The sequence below is a fragment of the Aspergillus wentii genome (assembly GCF_001890725.1).
Source record: "Aspergillus wentii DTO 134E9 unplaced genomic scaffold ASPWEscaffold_3, whole genome shotgun sequence".
NCBI classification, from domain to species: domain Eukaryota; kingdom Fungi; phylum Ascomycota; class Eurotiomycetes; order Eurotiales; family Aspergillaceae; genus Aspergillus; species Aspergillus wentii.
In genome coordinates, this window is record NW_024467834.1 from 2288300 (window position 1) to 2306210 (window position 17911).

Sequence of the window (17911 nt, forward strand, 5' to 3'; positions counted from 1 at the left end):
AGGTTTTATTTCTCATTCACAATATGTAGTATTACATACATACAGGCACTCTGCCAATCGGGTTCAATTCCTTGCTTATGCCTCGCCGGTCCGGTCGGAATGGCTAAGCCAGCATGGTGACCAGGATCATTATGAACAAATAGGAATTATAAATAATAAGAATAAACAATACTAATACCATGTCAGATAAAGGGATGCAGACTTTGGGGGCCTTGGCCGGCAGAGTCACAGAAATATGTGCATTGAATTGAAAATTGAAGATGATCCGGAAGTATCAAAGAAAGATACCATCAGGTATCAAAAGAGGAGAATTATTATGCAGTGGGCAGGGGAAACTCATTCAAACTTCCGCTGAGATGGGGTATCAACAAAACGCGAAATAGCAAAATTCCAGTGTGAGGGGAAATGCACTGGACTGGAAGTTTTTAGAAAAATGAAAATGAAAAAAAAAGGCAGAAGAAAGGGGGGAATAAAGGCAAGCAGCATACTTGCGCCAGGCAGTATTTCACACCGTTTAAGAGCTAGCCATGGCTTTAGAATGGTAGTCGGAACATCAACAATACAAAGGAAATCAAACAAAGGAAAGATAAAGAGTGACTGAATATGTACTGAGAAATGCTCAAACATTAGGAAGTATTGAGTATCTCAACAAGAACCTAATAGGCATGCTCTCCTTCAGAATGGATGCTCTCCCCCGAGTGAAACTCGGCAGAGTGCTCCTCTATGGGGCTGAATTCTTCCTCGGCAGAAAAGGACTGGATTCTGTTGAGAAGTCCCTCATTCGACTTGGGCCGAATCGTCGGGTTCACCAGTACGGGTCGTCTGGCAATCTGGTCATGCCAGGTTTCCTCCTCTTCTTGCTCGGGCAGAACGACTGCCATGCTCTCTCGGTCCTGGTGACTGGCTCGGGCATCGTAATCGTTCCCAGAAACGCCGTTTTCTAGAGCCGACTCCTCAACCTCTTCTTGCAACTTGGTCGGCGAGGAGCACTGGCTTCGTCGAGTTGGGTTATTGTTGTTTCTCTGGGAAATACGACGAAGGAATTGACCTGACATCCATGATCCTTCCGAGTCAATCGACGCAAGGGATTGAGACAAAGGTATATTGTCATCATCGTTCAAGTTCTCTTCCGTCAGGGCACCCGGAATTGGACGAGCACCGACAACCGAATGAGAGGTTCCCTCGTTCTCCATCCCAGAAAGATCAGCAGAGCGGTCAGTGGGCTCCTCGGGAATGTCTGGTGATTGAAGGCGAGAATCCGGTGGAGAAAGAGGCTCGTCACCGAAATGTTCGGTGAATTTAGATTGGGAGCGCTGAATTGTGCCAGCCCGAAGGAAGCTCTTGGGAGGAACATAGGGCGGTGGCCCCGATGATTGGGTGGGAATCCTAGAAAAGGACTCGTGAGAGGCATTTGAGAGATCCGAGGTCTGGTCCTGGAACCGTTCACGATAGCTTCTCTTGAGACGGTGGCTACCGCGTCGGAAGAAAGAGGATAATGTGTTGATGCGTCTGCCGCTCTGGTCGGACAGACGTCGTTCAGAGTCGATAGTTCTAGAAACGTCCGAGGTAGAATCCCGGGTCATTCCATATATTTGCGAGGATGTTGGACTGCCGAGACCATGTCTCGACGGGGAGTGAGACGGTGATAGGGTACTCTGAGACATTCCCATTTCTTGGGATGGAGCAAAGCTGCGGCGTGGGCCCAGTTTCTGCCCCCGGATAGAGCTATCGTCAATGTTGCCAATGACGCGAACGCTCTCCAAAGATTCGCGGCTTCGTACGGTCTCCTTGGATTTGGAACCATCCCGCAACCAAGTACCCGGCAGAGTATTAGGCACAAAATCTTTTGATTCAGTGTCCAGGGCGGTTTCTTCTTCAATAGGTTCTGGTTCAGCGTAGACTTCAGCATCTGGCTGGATCTCGCCCGCGTGATCCTGGAGTTGAGCACGTGCTTCCTCCAACTGCTGTTGTTCAGCACTATCTCGCAATTTGCGGTGGAGCTTCTCATGATCCTCGATGTGCTTTCTCTCTTTACGGCGGCGGTCTCTCTCGAGAAGTTCTCGTAGACCGCCGGCGTCGAGATTATCCGCTAATCGGTCAATCCGCTTCCTCGAATGCAAGTTCTCCTCCGACATGGTCAGAGCAGGTAACCTCTCCCTGCGGGTAGATGCCGCAGATGCATTCTGACTCCGGGCCGTTGCAAGTCGAGGCGGTTCGACATAGCGGATGGCGGGCCTTGGGGTCCAAGCAGCGAATGCATTGACCTTGAAAGTGTTTGATTCTGAGATGTCAGATAACGAAGACGCCAGAGAGTTACGGATGGAAAGGCTGGCCTCTGAGAGCTGGCGGTCCGAACGTTTATTACGGAGGGCCTTTTGCCCTCGCTTTGGTTTTGGCTTTGCATCCAGGAACTGGTCTGTCCGACGACGAGGAATATCGATCGGAGAAGAGACCATCATCCGAATTTCTTGTTCACGGGCAATCTCATGAGCCTTCCGCTTGCTTAGCCGTTTCTTCAACACGGCTGGACCGTTCTCGTTACGCTTCCGTAATAACGACGGGGTTCGAGACATGGCTGGCTGATCTTGGCCCACGCTCGAGTGGGAGGTGTAGACATCGACACGACGGTCCTTTCGAAGAGATGGATCTCGAACTCCCTTCCTTGAAGGCAGTCGTTCGCTATGGGCAGTGGGTGGGGGATGGTAGGTGAGGTGGTGAGGTGGCGAGGACGGTATGGCATCGTTTAGACTCGAGATATCTTCGACGGGATGGGAGTGACGGTTTTTTTGACGTTTAGATGATTTACGGGACGGGGCTCCGCCCAAGTCCGCCTCGAAGCCGGGAACCGACCCAGGGGCCACTTCGTGCGACAGACGAGAGTCGGCGGTTTCAGGTGCACCCAGCTGGATTGTATGCCGCTTGTTCTTGCGACCAAAGGGCCATATCGCCATGGCGGGCGGTCCGATCTAGGTCAGCCTCGTCCCGGCTGGCGAGTCAGATGTGGTGGACACTGGTAATCTCGACTGCAGGGTTTGGCAGAGTGGCTGGACTCATTGGGGGATGAGGGTTGGAGCGAGACACGAGACCCAGAGGCAAACCGACAAAGAGGAAAGCCACATCAAAACAAACCGGGGGTCGGAAGAGACAGAAAATTCGGGCGGGTCCGACAAAGGGAGATGACGGAGGGTGAGAAATTGGTGAAAGGATGAGAAGAGGAGAAAAGAAGAGATGGGAGATGATGGAAGGACGAAGGAAGAGAGAGAGCGAGCGAGAACGAGAGCGAGTAAGGGCCCCAGGTACTATTTTAGACTTGGGGGGGAGGATTATTAGGGGACTAGTGGCAGTAGAACAGGGTAGCCAGTAGGTGACACTACGGCGATATAACGTGAGGAAGGGAGAAAAGAAGGAGAAAAAACGAAAGAAGGGAAGAAGAGAAAAAGAGCGAGAAAATTAGGGAAAATAACAGGAAAGGAAAAGATGGAGAAGATGAGAAAGTGAGATCCAACGCCGAAGAGTCAGAATGGCCGAGACAAACAAAGCGCCCTTTAGTCTATCGTCAACCAGGGGACGCCGGTTCCTGGTGTACGCCGGGCCGTACCACTACATATTACTTGTCATATCTCTACTGTACAATATTTTTATAATATATATTCTTATTCTCATTTATTATAATAGTAGAATAATAATAATATAGATAATAGTAAATAGTATACTGTATTATGATGATGAGAGATCGAGATGAAAATTCTTCCAGTGTGGGGAAACCATCCACATGACTGCAGAACCGAGACCCTCAGATGTGCGTACAGACACATACCTAAGTAGGTACTAGTAGGTAGGTAAATAAGGTAACATAAAATATAATAGAGTACCTAATAAGATATTTACTATGCATAAAATATTTCTTATTCTTTCTTATTATTCTTCTTCTTCCTCTGTTAGGCATCGTTAGGTATCAGGCTATCAGGCATACAATACATCCACGGTATTGCTGCTCCTGACAGATGGGCCAAAGCGCTGCCGCAACGGTTGCTTGTTCTCCTAGTAATGGCCCAGTGGGGCGCTCTAAAACCCTGGCAAGACAAAAACTTCAGAAATAATAAAAACGACTAGAGGAAATTAAGTGCCGATCGTCTCTCGAGGGTTTTTTGGAACGTGTCGGTCTGGACCTTACATATGTAGATAAAAAAGTTGTGTAGTATGGCATATGCAATACTACAGCTACAACTATGCACAGGATGTACAGACTACAGACAACGTCCACAGGTACAGTGGAGATGGACAGATGTACTGTAATGGATACAGTAAAGTATCAGCAACTGACATCATTTCCGATACGGTACTGTATTAAAACAGGGATCCTTCAGGGCCAAAATGAGATCGCCTGTTCCTGCATCGACTAGAGCCAGTCTGCTTCTTGAGAAATGATAATGTGAGACATTCTCACTTAGTGGCCAGTCTGGACACTCCCGACTGTCATCCTTGCATCGGTCTTGAATATTTATTAGATATTTTATCGATTGTGTGTACTTTTCAGGGTTGGGGTTCGGTTAATCATCCCTCGACTGTCCTGCTAAGTACTGCTAATGTAGGTAATGGTGTATCTTGAACCGCGATCGGCCTGGATGGGCGGTTTAATTTCACCTCATCAAACCCAGTGGGGCGTCATCTCATCTCATCTTTCCTGCCTGCTAATGCCGTTAACTGTCGCGGTGTCGACTGACTCGACTCATGCAGACGGACTACTCTCGGATATTTAACTGAAGATAAGTGTGGATATTCTCATTCCACAATCCATGGAATACCCGCCATCCTGAGCCACGGTAGACTTCCCGGCAATAAATAGAAACAATTTAAACATAACCAACAATGACATTCTCTGCCCCCAAAAAAAGAAACAAGATGGATATTCTCCGATGGTTTGATGATAAGGATAATCGAATCCTCCTTTCAATCTGGTATACACGTGGCAAGGTTTAGACTGATACATATGTACACTGTACTTGTACTTGTACATCCCTGAAAAACAAAATCACCGAGATAATAAATTCACTGCGTCGCCCTCTTCCTCAACCGGTTCGGTTCTCGCTCCAACACTCGATATCGGCGTCGACTGAGGAGTCGCTTTAACGACCATGATTCGTTCCTCTTAACATCACTATCCTGGCTGTGATGGCGCCAGTCTTGTTCAGCTTGCGTGTAGTAGTCTTCTTTCGGCCCTGGGCGCAGAGCGATAGTACTTAGTGAGTCCACGCCCATTTTTAGCGGTTGTTGATGAATATCGTATTTCGGTTCGAGGTTTGAAATGTATCGATGAATCAGAGAGTCTATCTTCCGATGAGAGGGGAATAGTTCGATGGGTTTGAAGAAGCAGACTGGATGGTGGATGTGGATGGGAGGGAGGGAGACTGCGAAGAGTGACGCGTTCTGCGGATGCTCTGCGGATGCTTCGGTGGATAGTGAGCATTTATGTAATATGTATTTAACTTTAGCTTGGGCTGCCTGATCTATACATACTATCTGTCTGCCTAGATGTGCTCTACATAACATATCAATCAATCTTCCTACTCATCTCCGTTGTCTCTTCTGTGTCCAATATTCCCATCATGATGAATCTCGATATCGGAGGGGCAGGCGGGGAAGAACAGATGCAGCCAATCAGAGGAGCGAGAGTGGATATGACACGTGCTCCGCTTCCCCGCTTCTTCTCTTTTTCTCTGCGAGTGACAGAACCTAGGTATAGTAGAAAGGAGGAATAACAGAAGAATAGAGGAATGATATCTGATGACGTGGAAAACGATGCTGTCCCCATCCCATCCATCAGGATCATCCATCAACCTCAACATCAACATGACATAACCGTGGATTCACATCCTCGTCCCAACTCTGCCAGCCCTCAAAGAAATGCATCTCGTACTCTGCTGGTCTCACCGCATCAACTGCACTCCAGGGAGTCTCACCGCCAGATCATTCCAGTAGGTTACACACAGTCCACTTTTTAGAATTGCCCAACTTCGAGAATCATTCGGAATGATTGTCACGGACTCTGTTGATCCTTTGATCCTATCTTACTGTGTGCCCGTGTTGGTGATCTGTACATGCATCTATAGTCAGACTCTTGTGTAGATCGGTACATCCAGCCTAATCAGATCAACCAGATAGCCCAACACTCCTGCATATAGCAGAGTTGATATCATTATGATTATTTAATGGAAAAAAGAAAAGAAGAATAAAAGAAACCCAACCCCGCTCTTCTCGATTGGTCCAACGAAACTCTGACAGATCAAAAAAGATGGAAATGTGACATCCATGCAGTCATCCTCCATATTTAACCCCATTCACCCCTCTTCTTTTCAACGTTTTGAAACATTCTACCATCTCACTCTGCATGCTAGCTCTTACCTGTCTGTCTGTCTTGTATATATTCTTATCCACCTCACGTAATGGACGCATTATGGCTCTTCATCGCCTTTGGCTATCTCCTCCTCTACGCCTTTGCCTCGCTGTATTCCATCGATCCGCACATTTATCTCGGACGCATTGAAAATTGAACTTGTCGATTTACCAGGCTAGCCTGGATGATATTATTCAAGGATAACATCATCATTTTATAATGAAATTATGTGAAATGATTACCCCGTCTCTCGTTACCCATCTTGTCAATACCTATCGATATCCGTATACGATTTACGAAAGCCATCACCTCCTCCTGCAGATTCTATCCACGGTAGAATCTGGGATTCGAGTCGAGCCGAGTCGATGTCAATGTCGATATTACCGGACTGCGGTTTAGGATGGTTTAATCCATCAATATCAGTGTCAACATTCGTTTGAAGGTCTGACTCGCTCGATGAATGAAGCTGCAGGTGCAGTTGGTTGGAAAAAAATGGGGGTGGAAGTGAATGAGATGAACGATGCTTATGAAGATATAAAATTGATATATACTGTTATGGAATGCACATACTGGGGTGACATCATGTTTATCCTTATGTTGCCTAGATCAACTCTATACCAACTCTATACTCTTAAATCATCCTCTTGGGTAGTATCCAACTACACAAACCAGCAGAACAGCAACCTACACAATAGCATAGCTACACACCGAACAACAATATACTCAACAACAGCGATGTTCCCCCCATCATTCCTCCCCTGGCTCTTCCCATGGCCAAACACAACCACAACCCCTTCTCCCTCTTCTACTTCTCCATCCATCCTAAACCGCCAAAAACGAAGACAACCAATGAGAAACCTAAAAGTCGAAAAACGAAAATACCGCGCTCTCCGCAGCAGAGTGCTTTCCAGAAACTCCTCAACTCCAAGATCTGCCCTAGCCCGGGCTCTCCAAATCTACGATCCGGGTCTCACGTTCTACCACCCTCCTTCGCTGGAGTAGTGGATGAGTTAGAGGAGATTTTTGGTTTGGGGAGGGTGGAGTGGTTGTCGGGGCTTGAGAGGGCGAGGTTGTTGGAGGAGAAGGTTGATAGGGTGCTAAAGGGAGTTTTGTATAAAATGGGGTATGTATATCTTGGTTACCTTTGATGGGTGTATTTTTGGGCTAGTGCTAATGCGTTATGTAGATATCGGGTCTTTTCCTATTATGGGCAGAATGGACGTTGGTTTCTGGTGATTGGGGTTACAGATGGTCGGATTTTTTTCTCTGCTGCCGGGGTGGTTGAGGATTCCGTATTTGGTGCATGCCGAGTGTCGTGATATAGATTAGCTGTGTTATGGGGATGGTGACTGTATATTGTATTGCTTACAGGGTGTCCGATGTATTACAGGCTGCTTCTTGATATTGTTATTTTATTCTATTCATCTGGTCATAATAAGCCATACGTCGTGGATGACATGTTCATTCCATGTGATTAAACGCCTTCTGTCCACTGTCCCTGTCTTGGACATCGTATTCCAAGGATCTAGACATTCCAATCGTGGCGATCGGGATTACTGAAGAAAGCCATTATCTCTCTGGCTATCTGCCCGCTATCAGGACATGGCTGACACTTCAGAAGGCAGGTTCGCAAACTAATGCAGTGTGATCCCATACTAGCTGTCTAGTTCAGACTGGGGTCTGTTGTCTTTCCGCCAAGTCTAGTTCCCCCTGCAAAACCCATCTTTTTTTAAGCCTTTCTTCGGCTTGTAGATCATTAATTCTCTCAAGTTTAAAACCATATCTTGATCAGCTCTTCACTGACTGCACTGGGCGTCAGAACGCCGCTATCCGTAATCAACGCGGAAATCAGATGAGGAGGGGTGAAGTCGACCACGTCAGAGCGATCATCCATACTGGTCTTTGGAGTCGCTTCCGATTGGCTGGCTGCGGGCTGTTGCTTGGCTTCGTCTGCAATGTCTTCTTCGCTCTTGAAGTCGATGACTCGCTGATCAATAGGCAAATCATACTGTCCAAGCGGGTAAAGTCGGACGAATTTGTGGCTCTCTGCCACGGCATAGAAAGGCTTGCCCATGGCCTTGGCCAGAAGTCCAATCTGATAAGTTCCCATTCGCGACACGATTCCTCCGTTTTCCACCACACCTTCGGCTCCCACAATCACTATATCTGCCTTTCCGAGAGAATATGCGACTGCCGACTCAGGAATCGTAGCCACAGGAACTCCCTTGGCTCGCAGCGCACGCACTGTTTCCATACCCTCGGGCTCTTCGGAGGAGCTTTCGATGTTCTTCTTGGTTGATGATGAGAGAACATAGATCACCCGGAACCGCACCGCAGACGGGCCACCCTTTTCATCAGCTGCCTGTTGCAACAACGATGCGACAACTCTGGATCCACCGTTTGTAAGAACTGTACTTCCATCGCGCACAAATCCCCTTCCGAATGCAGCAATCTTGTCTCGGCTTTCCTTTGCACGTCGAATGAACAATCGACCGTTGGAGAGCAGGTGTGCTCTGATGGCGTTGAAATCACCCGCAGGTCCTAGCTGCCCTGGCCTTTGTAGAGTTGTGATCAGGTATCTCTGGAAAAGGTCGGTTCCGGCGGAGAGACCGATAGGGTTGGGGATCGACTTTTTCAAGTGGGTAGTGGATTTCTCCAACAAGTCTAATGTCTCTGATATCGTCGAGGAGGGCGAGTGTGTAAGAAGAAGAACCAGAGCTTCGATAGCCGCGATTGGCATCGTCAGGTCCGGATCCGAGCGTAGCAAGTCATTATATGTAGCGACAATGCTGTCGAGGGGTTTAGCAAATACAACGCAGGAGGTTTTTTGCCAGAATCCTTACTCGAATGGTTTGGCGACATTTGACGATTCAGTAGCCATGATGATCCGATGGCGCGCAAGCCGCTCTGGTTACTTAAATAAGAGTAGTTTCTATCAACCTGTGCTGCGATCCACAAGAATAATCATGACCAAATAATCGCCATGAAGAGTCATCGAAAAGAAGCGTGGAGTGGGAGTTTGCACTGTTTGCATCCGCTGCCCCTCCAGGCCGCGCTAGTCCGCTTCTGGTTGCCCTGCGAGCCAGGGCGGTAAACAATCATCATAACATTTGAGAAGATCTCCACGAGCATCACCGCAACCCACCTTCTGCATTTTTTTAACCTGGCATCTGGGACCTGCGATTTGAACCTGGAGTTTATGCGACAAAATGTCGTACAATCATCGGATGAGCCAGCAATTCCATGGCACCCAGCAACACCATAACAGGGGACGCAAGAAGGAAGATGAGAACGATGCCTTGATGCGCCTGGTCAGTTTGTCGACTTGACACAACTAGCATTATATCTAACGACATGTACAGCCAGATAAAGAAATTGCAGGATGTATCAACGATATTGGTATTCCTTTTACGACCGCCGACTTGATCAAACCGAACCCGCAGCAGATTCAAATGGTGTTTGAATGGTTCGGAGAACTCCTTATGAATGTCACCAAAGAGACGGTAGAGCCTGCTATGCGTGCAGCTGGCGATGATGTATCTGGCGATTACCCAGACATTGTGCCCGTGGACACGCGCAATTTAATGGGGTTCTTTATCAGTCTGAAGAGGTTAATGCAGGAGGTATTTTCATGACCGTTCTTGTTCATCCGATGAATTGCTAATACGATGCTCGTGAACCAGTGCGGAGTAAATGATTTCACATTTACGGATTTGACCAAACCTACACACGACAGACTCATCAAGATCTTCTCGTATCTCATTAACTTTGTTCGATTCCGCGAGTCGCAAACCCCTGTCATTGATGAGCATTTCAACAAAACAGAAAAAACCAAATCACGCATCGATACACTCTACGTGGAGAACCAGGAGATGGAACAACGGCTGGAGGAAATGCGACGGAGCCTTAAGGCCAACGAAGGGCAGGTGAGGGAGAAGGTCAGGAGGAACGATGAATTGAAAGCACGGCTGCTCGAATTGAGACGAAACCAGGAAAGGGTCGCTGAAACCCTTGAACGAGTAAAAACGGAGAAGGCAAGGCGACAGGCTCTATTGGAAGAGAAGACCGAAAAGGTTGTGCGCAATCGACAAGAAGTGGAGAAGCTTCGACCATACGTCTTGGAGAGCCCAGCAACTCTCCAGTCAACACTGACTGAACTTTCGGAGAGCCTGCTACGCGAGAAAGCCCAGATCGATGCGATGGAGAAGAGAGCCAGAGCTTTGCAAACGTCATCAGATACCTTCACAGTGGTTGGAAACGATGTGCAGGCTTGCGTCAGGCTTCTCGAGGACATAGCTATGGAGTTACAGAAAGAGGATGACGAAGATTCCCGAGCTTCAAGGAACAAGGAAGCCATTTCCGAGAGGGGCAATAATGTTAGAGAAGTGGAACAGACTGAAAAACTGCTTCAGCGACAATTAGCACGCTGGAATGAGAGGATAGAAGCGCTCGGAAAGAATGCTCGGGAAAAAGCAGCAGCAGCACAAGCTCGGATGGAGGAGCTTCGAGATGTCCAGAAGCAGCTCCGTGAAGAGCGTGCAGAAAAGCAGCGTGATATGGAGAGACGGAGAATCCGCATTGAGCAAACTGAGAAAAAGGTATGTTTTGCGTGGTCATGGATGATTGTCGAGTATCACACTAACTCTTCTAGATGGCCGATCTCAAAGAGAATATCGAGAGCGAGATTCAAAGCGCCCATGACCAGTATCTCAAGCTGGAATCACATATCAAGCTTTATACCACCGAGATGGAAAAGTGTCTATGAGCGAAGGAGTTCAATGGGTTATGATTCAGGAGTTTTAAGCGTTGGCTCTAGGGATACCCGGGTGTTTATTGATATTGACAGTACATATGTTACGTATTAACTAGAGCAAATGGATTGGATAGGGTGGTTCATTCTATTTATGCAGTTGAAGCACGAGGAAATAATATATACGAAGTGCATCCATTGTAACATATTTCTCAAGGATTGCGAGGAGCTTTCTGGTCAATTTTTTCATTGAACTCAAACCATCGTTGCGCAACTCTTTTCACTGGCACGCTGCGTCCTCTCAAAGTACTTTCATCTCCCCCAAATCGGACAGATCCATTGAGCAATGGGACATGGACATTCCATAGTGCCTCGCCGCGTTCATTGCTGGGATCAAGGATATCTCTGCATTCACATAGCACAAGATTCATTCCCATTCGAGACGACACTTCCACCACATTTGCAAAAGTCCTTGATAGTCCCTGTGCAGAGAATTCAGACGTGGAGACATGTAGAGCAAGCAGATTAAGAACTGCCAGCAACGGTCGTCGGCCCTGCTGATCAACGTGTGCTGTGTCTTGTTTAACATCACTCGAATGCAACGCAGACAGACAAGCTCGTAGATTCTCCAGTGTTGGGCAGAACAGTAACCTGATCTTGCTTGAATTCGCCAGCAGTCCAATGGTTTTGGTGGACAATTGGTGGCCGTCGGACGCGCCTGTTTCGTCTGTGTGGTTGCGTATGGCAGTAAACAATTGCCCTAGGAAGTGGTCTCTGGTTGAACATATGACAAGAGTTGTAGCACATGCATCATTGTAAAGGACTTGTTTTAGAAAATCCGTGACCGAGTCGAACGAATATATGCTGCGGACAGGTCCCATTGCTATGGAGAGCTGCGTGTCGACGCCACTCACTCCAGGCTTTTTTGTCAAGGAATCCTGCTGGCAAGTGAAATAAAACCGAAAGTCCCCCGATATAACATTCTTCACATTGAACCGACGTCCACCAGCCCTGTCCAGCGTGGTTGTTGGAGAGTTGCTCGGAGTCGGAGTGCGGGGAGCAGTAGACGAACCCAACAAGAGCCGCCGGGCTCGCTTGCATCATTTCATTTATCTCCAAACCATCACCTGCTCTCGAACCCCTCCACCTCCAATCTTCTCTTCTTTTCGCCAGACCACTCCCTTAATCTGTCAGTGCGCCCGTCAGGGGCCTTGGGGGTCAGGAAAATGGAGACTATTTCTAGGATTTCTTCCATGCTGGAAACAGGTACGGCCGTTGGGACTCTCCTGCCTGCGTGTTGGGGCTAACTCTTTTCCAGCTCGAGAACTCACTCTTGAAGCTGCTCAGTCTGCCGCTAGTAACAGGCTGTCCAGTACCAATGCCTCGTCTCGCGGCCACAGTGTGTCTCATATTAAGAAGCTCCTCGAAAGTCGCATTGAACGGGAGGTCCTGGATGGGATGCGGAAGGTGATTTCGGTACGCGACAACACATGGCTTCGCTTCTACGCCCACGGAAATAACAGGCTACTAACTTCATATCTCTCATCTAGGTGATGTACCGTGACGAACCGTCCTTCCCTTTCTTCCCAGCGGTTGTTAAAAATGTCGCCAACCCAAATATCGAGGTCAAAAAGCTGGTTTACATTTACTTGGTTCACCAGGCAGAGTCGGAACCGGATCTTGCTCTCTTGTCGATCAACACGATCCAGAAGTCCCTCACGGATCAGAATCCCCAGGTGCGCGCCATGGCACTTCGTACAATGTCTAGCATCCGAGTTCCGGTTATCAGCCAAATCGTGTCTCTGGCGATCAAAAGAGGTTGTGGTGACATGAGTCCCCATGTCCGCAAAGCAGCTGCACTGGCAATCCCAAAGTGCTATCGCTTGGATCCGAATACCATTCCGCAGTTAATTGGCTATCTCTCCACATTGCTGGGTGATTTGCAGTATTTTGTCGCTGGACCCGCCGTCGCCGCGTTCTTGGAAGTTTGTCCGGATCGTATCGATTTGATTCACAAGCACTACCGGAGCTTGGTCAAGAAGCTAGTGGATATGGATGAATGGAGCCAACTGTCAACACTACGTCTTTTGACTTTCTACGCGCGGAAATGCTTCCCCCGCAAGACCCAGAGAGTGAAGAAGGCAGTTACTTCCAAGGGATTCTACGATGACATTGATGACCAGGATACGACCGAGCAGAATGGTGACGACGAATATGAAGTTCCGGTCCTCGATCCAGACCTCGAGCTTCTTTTCCGATCATGCAAGCTACTCCTGCAAAATCGCAACTCCGCGGTGGTTGTCAGTGTCGTCCGCTGCTTTCTCTATCTGGCCCCACCGGAATACCTCACCGATGCTGTTGGCCCTTTGATTGCTCTTCTTCGAAGCCCCCAGGATATGCAGCAAATCGCGCTGTACAATATCGTCGCCGTATCGTTGCGCAACCCGAAACCTTTTGCGAAATATGCTTCTCACTTTCTAGTACACAGCAATGAACCACCCCACATCTGGCGCCTCAAGCTCGAGGTTTTGACTATTTTGTTCCCGCACTTCGGGATGCATCTCAAGGGAGTGATTATCAGCGAGCTGGAACATTTCTCGCAAGGTGCAGACCCGGATTTAGTGCGGGAAAGTGTTCGCGCAATTGGCCGCTGTGCACAGAGTGATACCAGCACCTCATCTCACTGCCTCGGCATCCTGCTCAATCAAATCACAAGCATGGATGACAACCTGGTGTCGGAGTCGTTGACCGTGATCAGGCATTTGATCCAACAAGACCCAGCAGCGCACGAACAGACAGTAATCCAACTGGTGAAGCACCTCGGGTCGACAACTAGTTCTGACGCAAGGGCAACCATCATTTGGCTCGTCGGGGAATATGCAGGCATTGAGCCAGAGCGAAATTTCGCACCAGATGTGCTGCGGATATTGGTGAAAGGCTTTGCGGATGAACCAGAGGCTGTAAAGCAGCAAATTGTCCTTTTAGGTGCCAAGGTGTACTTACATCACCTGTTACGAAACCCTTTGAAAGAGCAGCCAGAGTCAGAGCCCAAGGTAGAACAGAAGTATAGCAACGAATGGACCGATAACCAGGATGAACAGAAAGAGGAAGAACCCGAACAAGAAAAGCAGGAAGAAGAGCCAGAAGATAAAATCTCTCTTCTTTGGCGCTACATCCTCCTCCTCGCTAGATACGATCCCTCTTATGATCTTCGCGACCGGGCTCGTCTCTACAAGGCTCTCCTCGACTCACCTTCCAAGACGCAGCTCGCCAACCTACTCCTCCTTGCTCCTAAGCCTGTCCCACATGTCCCAAGTCCGTCGGAGACGCGCAAGGACTTGCTTCTTGGATCCTCCACACTCATTGTGGGACCAGACGCTGGTCTCCATGGTCTGAAAGGCTACGAGAAGCTCCCCGAATGGGTTGAGCCAGGACATGAGCCTGACGCTCATCTTCGTGAGCAGGAAAAGCCTCAAGTGCTCCCAGAAAAGGCATCCATGACTGCGGGCGAGAAGCTCGACAAGGCCCTCAGGGACCATGAAATCAGCGTTGCATCTGCTACTAAACAGAAGGCTGCTGTTCAAGGCGCAGCAACGAAGAACAAGAGCCTGAGCGAGTGGTTAGAGGATGAAGAGAGCGAAACTGAAGAGGAAACTGAGTCGGAGTATGAGGAAGTGACCGACTCCGAGGCAGAAGACTCAGATGAGGAAGAGGAAGGAGAGAGCGAATATGAAGAAGTGACTGACTCGGAGGATGATGCTGAGGGTACACAGCTATTGACAGCTCAGCCTCCGAGGAATGCATAGTCAGGAAATTATTTTTTAGAAAAAAAGGATATTCATTTTGGAAATGATAGTTATGCCATTTGATGAGATATCCGCTTACATATTTAAATATATAATTCATTCTATGGCTTCTATTTATCACCTTTAGTTTTGGCTTGCGTATGTATCATCATCTCCCTCTATTTAGTAGTCGAAACAAAGATCGGCCCAAATGTATTTTTCAGTCCATCATCAGTTCGTGTTATTTAGTATACATAGTAGTGGTACATGGATATTCCCAAATAAAGAAGACGAAGGAATAGACTCAACACCGTTATCCAACTAAATACAGAAGGGTATATATAGATTTCAGAGTGCAAGCAGAAACATGAGAAAGACCCGAGCATAGTTTAAATTAGGGCCATGAACCCAAATTAATAAATAGAATCCAGTATTAAATATTTCAAAAGCTATTATAAGACCCACGAAAAGACCTTCCAGAGGTCTGTAAGGGCTGACCCTTGAGGTACGTCATTATGCAGAGTAAGTCCCAAAATAGATGCCGTAAACCAGGGCTGTAACTAATCAGGAATCAGTTTGTCAGAATAGGCGTCGAATGTCCAAAAATAAGCGCGTTTGTTTTTATTGGTCGATGTTTTGTAGGAAAATAAACTGTCGCGAGAACGACTGATACTACCATCGACGGCTTAAAAAGTTAGCAGATGACATTTCAATGGGTTTCCTTGTACATACCTGTATGCAGAAGTGTCTTGCGACTCCCGTCGCTTCTTGATTTTGGGTGTCTCTATTTCCTGACGCCGAGAAGCCGTATATTCATCCTCCGGGGATTCAATAGAACGCGCTCTCTTGCGACCAGCGCTATTCGGGGGCGACAGGGTATAGCTCGGCTTTGGTTTATTCCCATAGCATTGCTTGGGGTGGGGCATATTATTATATTCAGCCCTCGGTGGCTGATGAGATATATAGGCTTCGCGAGGATTATGTTTGTTCCATGATTTCGATCTTTGGTGTTGCCTCGCAACAGCATCCTGGTTTATGCGAAATTGCTGACTATGAGCCGGATTGCCCGAAATTGAATTTCTGTGCTTCGGGGTGACCTTGCCAGCTTCCAATTGCTGTACTTGTCGATCAATAGCTTGTGTATCCTCGAACATCATTTGATCATCTCCCAAGATACTTGAAGTCTTGAAAGTATGTTTCTTGAGTACTTGTTCTCGACGCCTGACAAGTTCCTCCATGGAGATGCGTGCACAGTCACTTGTGATTTCATGGAAAATGGGATCGTTCATTCTGCGTGGCCACTCCGGGGTTTGCCTAATATTACTCTGCTGCTCTTTATGGTTTTCTTTTGATATATATTTCGATACAGACATGCCTGGTTGGAGGGTGCTTATTGGTGGGAGCGGTCTGATTTCGTCGTTGGCAAAGAAAGTTGAAGGAAGCGGACGCGCGACAGAACAAGCTGACCGCCATACTTGGATCTTGTTAGCAAAGACGAATCTATGTGAATCTAAGAGCATACCAATTTGATCTCCAGATAGCTTTTGCGGCCTGTGGCCATCAATGGCCTGGAGTTCCTGCATCCATGGTTCGATTGGAGGTGCAATGTAGGGCACATCATCGCGATGAGGACATTGACACTGAGGTGGCTTGAAGCGTTCTTCCCGGCACGGCGTATGACCGATTTCAAAATAGCTCTGCGGAGGATTCTCGGTATTGATGAATGGTGATAACTGTGGTGGAAAATATCCTTGAGACTGAGGGCTAGCATGTGATGACGCAGGACTAGGGAATTGAGAGCCATTTGTCGTGTTTGGAGTTGGTAGCCCATGCGGGCCAAAATAAGGAGGATACTGATGTACAGGAGAAGTATACTGCGGTGAATTCTGCCAGGGGCTAAAACCTGGTGATTGGGCTGACATTGGAGTGGCTGGATAGGTGTTAAACGGTAGAGAGTTGGGTTGAAGTACAGGAGGCTGGGAATGCCTCCGGCTCAGTCCCGGGCGCTTAAAGGGCTGTTGAGCCGAATAGCGACTGTATGATACACTATTTGTTTTAAGACGTTTTGATGGACGAGGATTGCTTTCAGAACCTCTAAGAAGATGGGTATATTAGCACTGAACCCGATAGTTTTCTGGTTATACTCACGCGGGTATCGCACGTCGAGGCTCTGGGCAATTCTGTGCCCAATGCCCCGGAGATCCACAGTTATAGCATGTCTGGGGAATCGAGTTCCTCCCAGGGATGTCAAAATATCCAGAAGATTCAGGAGCCGGTGGCTGGGAATAATAAGATCCTGAAGCTCTGCCTCGAAAATCCTCATGGCCGAATGTTGAGGGAGCTCGATGGCAATGCTGGTTGGGCAATGGCCCATTCCATGATAGACAATGATCCATATTGAGATCCGAGAAAGATATTCTTCTTTGTTTTATTTAAACGACGCAAGACTCAAAATGGCAATAGTAGAAGCCATGTAAAAGACGATATACCGGCCTGCAGTAGTTTGCAGGGAACTCAACAGTCGAGATATAGAACAGAGAGATGATGATATAGGGCATGAATAAAAAAGCAAATATATATAAACCAGTATGAAAAGTAAAGCCCTGGCCAATCACAAGGTCAGGACAATGCTGCCCAAAGGTATCTGGGAGATGGGGATACCTGAGGCCAATATTATGATGCTGCCCAGGACTACTCCACAGTATACACGGAGTAAGCTGCAGGAGCACGAACACCTTCTCCGTCTCTGGGGTCTGTCGATGAACCAAAACGTCAACAAAACCGTATGATGGAAGACTCGATCTCTCTCTTTTCAGACCTTCGATGACCGTTTTATACAAGCAAGAATGGACAAATTGCCAGATGGAAACCCGTCCAGAATCCCGCTCGAAAGCACGGGTCAGTTCACGTGGAGCGCTATTCCGTTTTTGGTACGCATCTGGGGATTGTGCTTTATAGGGTGGGCGGTGTCATCCGGCAGAA

General features: G+C 47.8%; 7 protein-coding genes across 7 annotated transcripts; 3 read left to right on the forward strand and 4 right to left on the reverse strand.

The window, feature by feature from the left end:
* Positions 1 to 704: 704 nt before the first annotated feature.
* On the reverse strand, positions 705 to 2951 carry ASPWEDRAFT_75145 (uncharacterized protein; the record flags this gene model as incomplete). Its single annotated transcript, XM_040839532.1, has 2 exons — positions 705 to 2679; positions 2731 to 2951. Coding segments are annotated over 2 exons (2196 nt in total), but the record flags the coding sequence as incomplete, so codon positions are not given.
* A 3746-nt stretch (positions 2952 to 6697) lies between these two features.
* ASPWEDRAFT_442668 (uncharacterized protein) lies at positions 6698 to 7523 on the forward strand. The gene has a single exon (XM_040836222.1). The coding sequence runs from the start codon at positions 6851 to 6853 to the stop codon at positions 7394 to 7396; it is 546 nt and encodes a 181-aa protein (XP_040690854.1). The 5' UTR covers positions 6698 to 6850; the 3' UTR covers positions 7397 to 7523.
* A 642-nt stretch (positions 7524 to 8165) lies between these two features.
* ASPWEDRAFT_50446 (translation initiation factor eIF2B subunit alpha) lies at positions 8166 to 9275 on the reverse strand (the record flags this gene model as incomplete). Its single annotated transcript, XM_040837441.1, has 2 exons — positions 8166 to 9183; positions 9238 to 9275. 2 exons carry the CDS (start codon positions 9273 to 9275, stop codon positions 8166 to 8168), a joined length of 1056 nt encoding a protein of 351 aa, XP_040690855.1.
* A 328-nt stretch (positions 9276 to 9603) lies between these two features.
* nuf2 (kinetochore-associated Ndc80 complex subunit NUF2) lies at positions 9604 to 11159 on the forward strand (the record flags this gene model as incomplete). The annotated part of the gene is made up of 4 exons (XM_040837442.1): positions 9604 to 9705; positions 9757 to 10017; positions 10078 to 10992; positions 11046 to 11159. 4 exons carry the CDS (start codon positions 9604 to 9606, stop codon positions 11157 to 11159), a joined length of 1392 nt encoding a protein of 463 aa, XP_040690856.1.
* A 148-nt stretch (positions 11160 to 11307) lies between these two features.
* ASPWEDRAFT_442664 (uncharacterized protein) lies at positions 11308 to 12419 on the reverse strand. Its single transcript, XM_040836221.1, has one exon. It carries the CDS (start codon positions 12023 to 12025, stop codon positions 11357 to 11359), a length of 669 nt encoding a protein of 222 aa, XP_040690857.1. The 5' UTR covers positions 12026 to 12419; the 3' UTR covers positions 11308 to 11356.
* ASPWEDRAFT_153005 (AP-3 complex subunit beta) lies at positions 12272 to 15064 on the forward strand. Its single transcript, XM_040829634.1, has 3 exons — positions 12272 to 12410; positions 12463 to 12620; positions 12695 to 15064. The coding sequence occupies exons 1-3, from the start codon at positions 12371 to 12373 to the stop codon at positions 14948 to 14950; spliced, it is 2454 nt and encodes an 817-aa protein (XP_040690858.1). The 5' UTR covers positions 12272 to 12370; the 3' UTR covers positions 14951 to 15064.
* Positions 15065 to 15283: 219 nt separating this feature from the next.
* Positions 15284 to 16962, reverse strand: ASPWEDRAFT_442716 (uncharacterized protein). The gene has a single exon (XM_040836223.1). The coding sequence runs from the start codon at positions 16849 to 16851 to the stop codon at positions 15616 to 15618; it is 1236 nt and encodes a 411-aa protein (XP_040690859.1). The 5' UTR covers positions 16852 to 16962; the 3' UTR covers positions 15284 to 15615.
* Positions 16963 to 17911: the final 949 nt, after the last annotated feature.

Coding starts and splice junctions, on each gene's coding strand:
- ASPWEDRAFT_442664 (XM_040836221.1), bottom strand. CDS start 12,025: ATGGGACCTGTCCGCAGCATATATTCGTTCGACTCGGTCACGGATTTT.
- ASPWEDRAFT_153005 (XM_040829634.1), top strand. CDS start 12,371: ATGGAGACTATTTCTAGGATTTCTTCCATGCTGGAAACAG. Junction 12,411..12,462: donor TTCTTCCATGCTGGAAACAG/GTACGGCCGTTG, acceptor ACTCTTTTCCAG/CTCGAGAACTCACTCTTGAA. Junction 12,621..12,694: donor GGATGCGGAAGGTGATTTCG/GTACGCGACAAC, acceptor TCTCTCATCTAG/GTGATGTACCGTGACGAACC.
- ASPWEDRAFT_442668 (XM_040836222.1), top strand. CDS start 6,851: ATGAATGAAGCTGCAGGTGCAGTTGGTTGGAAAAAAATGGGGGTGGAA.
- ASPWEDRAFT_442716 (XM_040836223.1), bottom strand. CDS start 16,851: ATGTCAGCCCAATCACCAGGTTTTAGCCCCTGGCAGAATTCACCGCAG.